This window comes from Anastrepha obliqua, chromosome 5 (genome assembly GCF_027943255.1).
Source record: "Anastrepha obliqua isolate idAnaObli1 chromosome 5, idAnaObli1_1.0, whole genome shotgun sequence".
Classification (NCBI taxonomy): Eukaryota; Metazoa; Arthropoda; class Insecta; order Diptera; family Tephritidae; genus Anastrepha; species Anastrepha obliqua.
In genome coordinates, this window is record NC_072896.1 from 58,597,193 (window position 1) to 58,599,939 (window position 2,747).

The window sequence follows — 2,747 nt, forward strand, 5'->3', positions numbered from 1 at the left end:
TGGTCAAAACGATTCACTTGCAACCGATATTCGGCTTATTTGGAATCAAAACTTGCACCCATATTACAAACCACATAAAACAATGACAGTTGGTACGAAGCTTTTCCCCATATCTTCGAATAGCAAACTTCAATACAATCCAAATACACAGGCAATTTTTTCTTTATTTTATTTAAATGCTTGCCTAAAATTTATTTCTCTCTAATATATCTTTATATAATTCGCACACTTGGAGTGATTGACCTGGAGCCTTTTTAATGGTCATAGAGAATGAAAGGAGGACTGCAGTGGGTTGAAATTAAATCTTATGTCAGTAAGAATGACAAGTTTCCATGAAGCATAGTTACTTCGATCCCATTCGGCATCATTTTATTGTTCACAATCAAAGTAGGGTTATGTTCGGCATGGGAATTGCGGTCATTGTTGCGGTTGACAGCTGCTACATGCGTCTGTCTATGTAATTTCCCGGTGCTGGTTATTTTCAAGCAAATAAAGCTTTTTGCAACCGCTCTGTATGTCTGGCATTCTACGCCACCAATTATTTTCAAATTAGCAAATGAAGTAGTTTTTTTGACATTTGTGGTCGTCGTTTAGTATAGGGTGTTTTTTTTAGATCTTGATAACTTATACTGATAATACGAAACAGAAATATTGTTTGAATGAATTTTTTTTATTATAATCAGGTAGATAATTTCAAGGCATTTTTTTTAATACGATGTCCGTCCCCGTCCATTTCATCAGCCCAATTTTTGACTACTTTTTCCAAAAAATCTGGACGTATGGCGTCAATGGGGGCTTGCATATTGCAATTAACCGATTATTAAGGGCGTTGTCTTGTTACAACCAAATATCGTCGAAATTTAGTTGAATAAATTTTCGAAACAAAAATTCAATCAACATGGGTCCTTCTCCATTCCGAAACAGCAATACAATGCTGATGTTTGGAAAACCATTCCTTATCAATGTTCCAACGCTAAATCAAAATCAATGAATCAAAGTTCGAATTGTTAGAGTGTTCTCCAGATTTGGCCCCTAGGGATTTCCATTTGTTTCTAGACTTAAAAAATGCATGCAGGGAAAGCGTTTTTCATCAAATGATGAGGTCATAAAGGATGTGGAAGCATATTTTGCAGCCCTTCCAGATTCTCATTTCAGTCTCCTTGCGGCGCGGCTTAAAAGGCGGTTAAACTCTATTTAGGAATTTAACCCACCATGAACTAAGAGGGAAGCTCCGTATAGGAATTGGCGAACAACCCATTCGCGAAACGGCGCGAGTGCTGTTCGGACAATCATCTATACAGAGAGTACCATACCAACACATTCCCGAGCCAAGGTGTTCTTGGAATCGTGCCGAGGGCTAAATGGTGCAGGGAATTGAAACATGTGCATCGAATACCTGGCCGCCTTCGAGAGTAAATGTGGCCTTACCGCAATAAGTGCAGCTTGACACAATCAGGTGAAGCACCCGTATGAAACAGAACGAATACAAACACAAAAGATAAAAACAAAAAATTCGTGCCGCGCTGCGACACAATCCCCTCTTCCGAGGAGGATAATCTGCCGGCTTCCAGCCAAGATACAATGGAGCCAGCAAGAAGTAAGGGAAGGGTCAGCTATAGTACTCCCTTACCAAGCAAACAACAACAACAAACAGATCTACCAACAACATCGCAAACAGACGACACTCAGAGAGAGAGTCAGGCCGTAAAAAAACCTAAATCGGAGGGTGCCCTCATGCAGTCACGCTATACGAAGGCGAGGTTCATTCTCAGGAAGATTGCTAAGAATGAACTCGCTGGAGCGACTGACGAGCGCGACGCGGCCGATAAAATAAAATACCAGCAGGTGGTCAAGGAGTATGAGGACTTCATATCCAAGAAACCTAAAATAGACAACAGCAGAAAAGGCGATGCGACGAAGAAGAACAGGCCACAGGACGTGATCGATCACGCACCGAAGAGACCTAAGGTGTCCAACAGCATCGAAGATACGACAAAACAAAAACCATTCAGTGAGGTGATTAAGGATAACCTCCTCTATGCACTAATAGGCGAAACCACTAACAGCGACAAATTAGTCCTGCAGAAGTGGGGGCAGGTGGAGGCCAAACTGTCCAAGCTCGTGCTAAGCAAGCATGTAGTTGGAGTACAGGGCGTAGCTCTCCCTTCCTTCGACTCTGCAGGCGTACTGAGAGGCTGTGGGATAATCAAGTGCGACGACGACTGGATTGTCCTAGAGTGTTGCTGAGATCAGCAGCTCACTGGAAGGCTTAAACCTTAAGCTTATTCCGGCCAGGGACATACTTTGCTCTCCTCGCGCTCGCATTGGCTACCTGTGATGGTAGCGGTGCGGATGTGCTGGAATACTTAAAGTCACACAACCCTGCGGTGCCGATGGACGACTGGGCAATCATGAAGGCAGAAAACCCGCAAAAGAACAGCATGTCATTCGTTCTGCAGATCAACGATGAGTGCCTGCCAATACTCAAAAAATCTGACAACAAGATGCGGTTTGGTGTAAGAAAGACCAAGCTGAAAATTGTCAAAGCAGACAGCAATGACCTAGATGAGGTCGACAGCAATATACAGGTAGGAGAGCTCTACCTAGCTGAAGACGACAACAAACCCGATGCCTAGAGCCATACAGATGAATCTGCATCACTCAAAATGTGCTACAGAGACGGTAAGCCCCGATCATGTATGATCACTAAAAAAATTAACAGCTTTTCTGTGTTCTAATTTTAGTAC

General features: G+C 42.8%; 1 protein-coding gene across 1 annotated transcript; it reads left to right on the top strand.

Annotated features, from left to right (window-relative positions):
• Positions 1-1,581: 1,581 nt before the first annotated feature.
• On the top strand, positions 1,582-2,247 carry LOC129248787 (uncharacterized). Its single transcript, XM_054888403.1, has one exon. It carries the CDS (start codon positions 1,582-1,584, stop codon positions 2,245-2,247), a length of 666 nt encoding a protein of 221 aa, XP_054744378.1.
• The last annotated feature ends 500 nt before the right edge of the window (positions 2,248-2,747 follow it).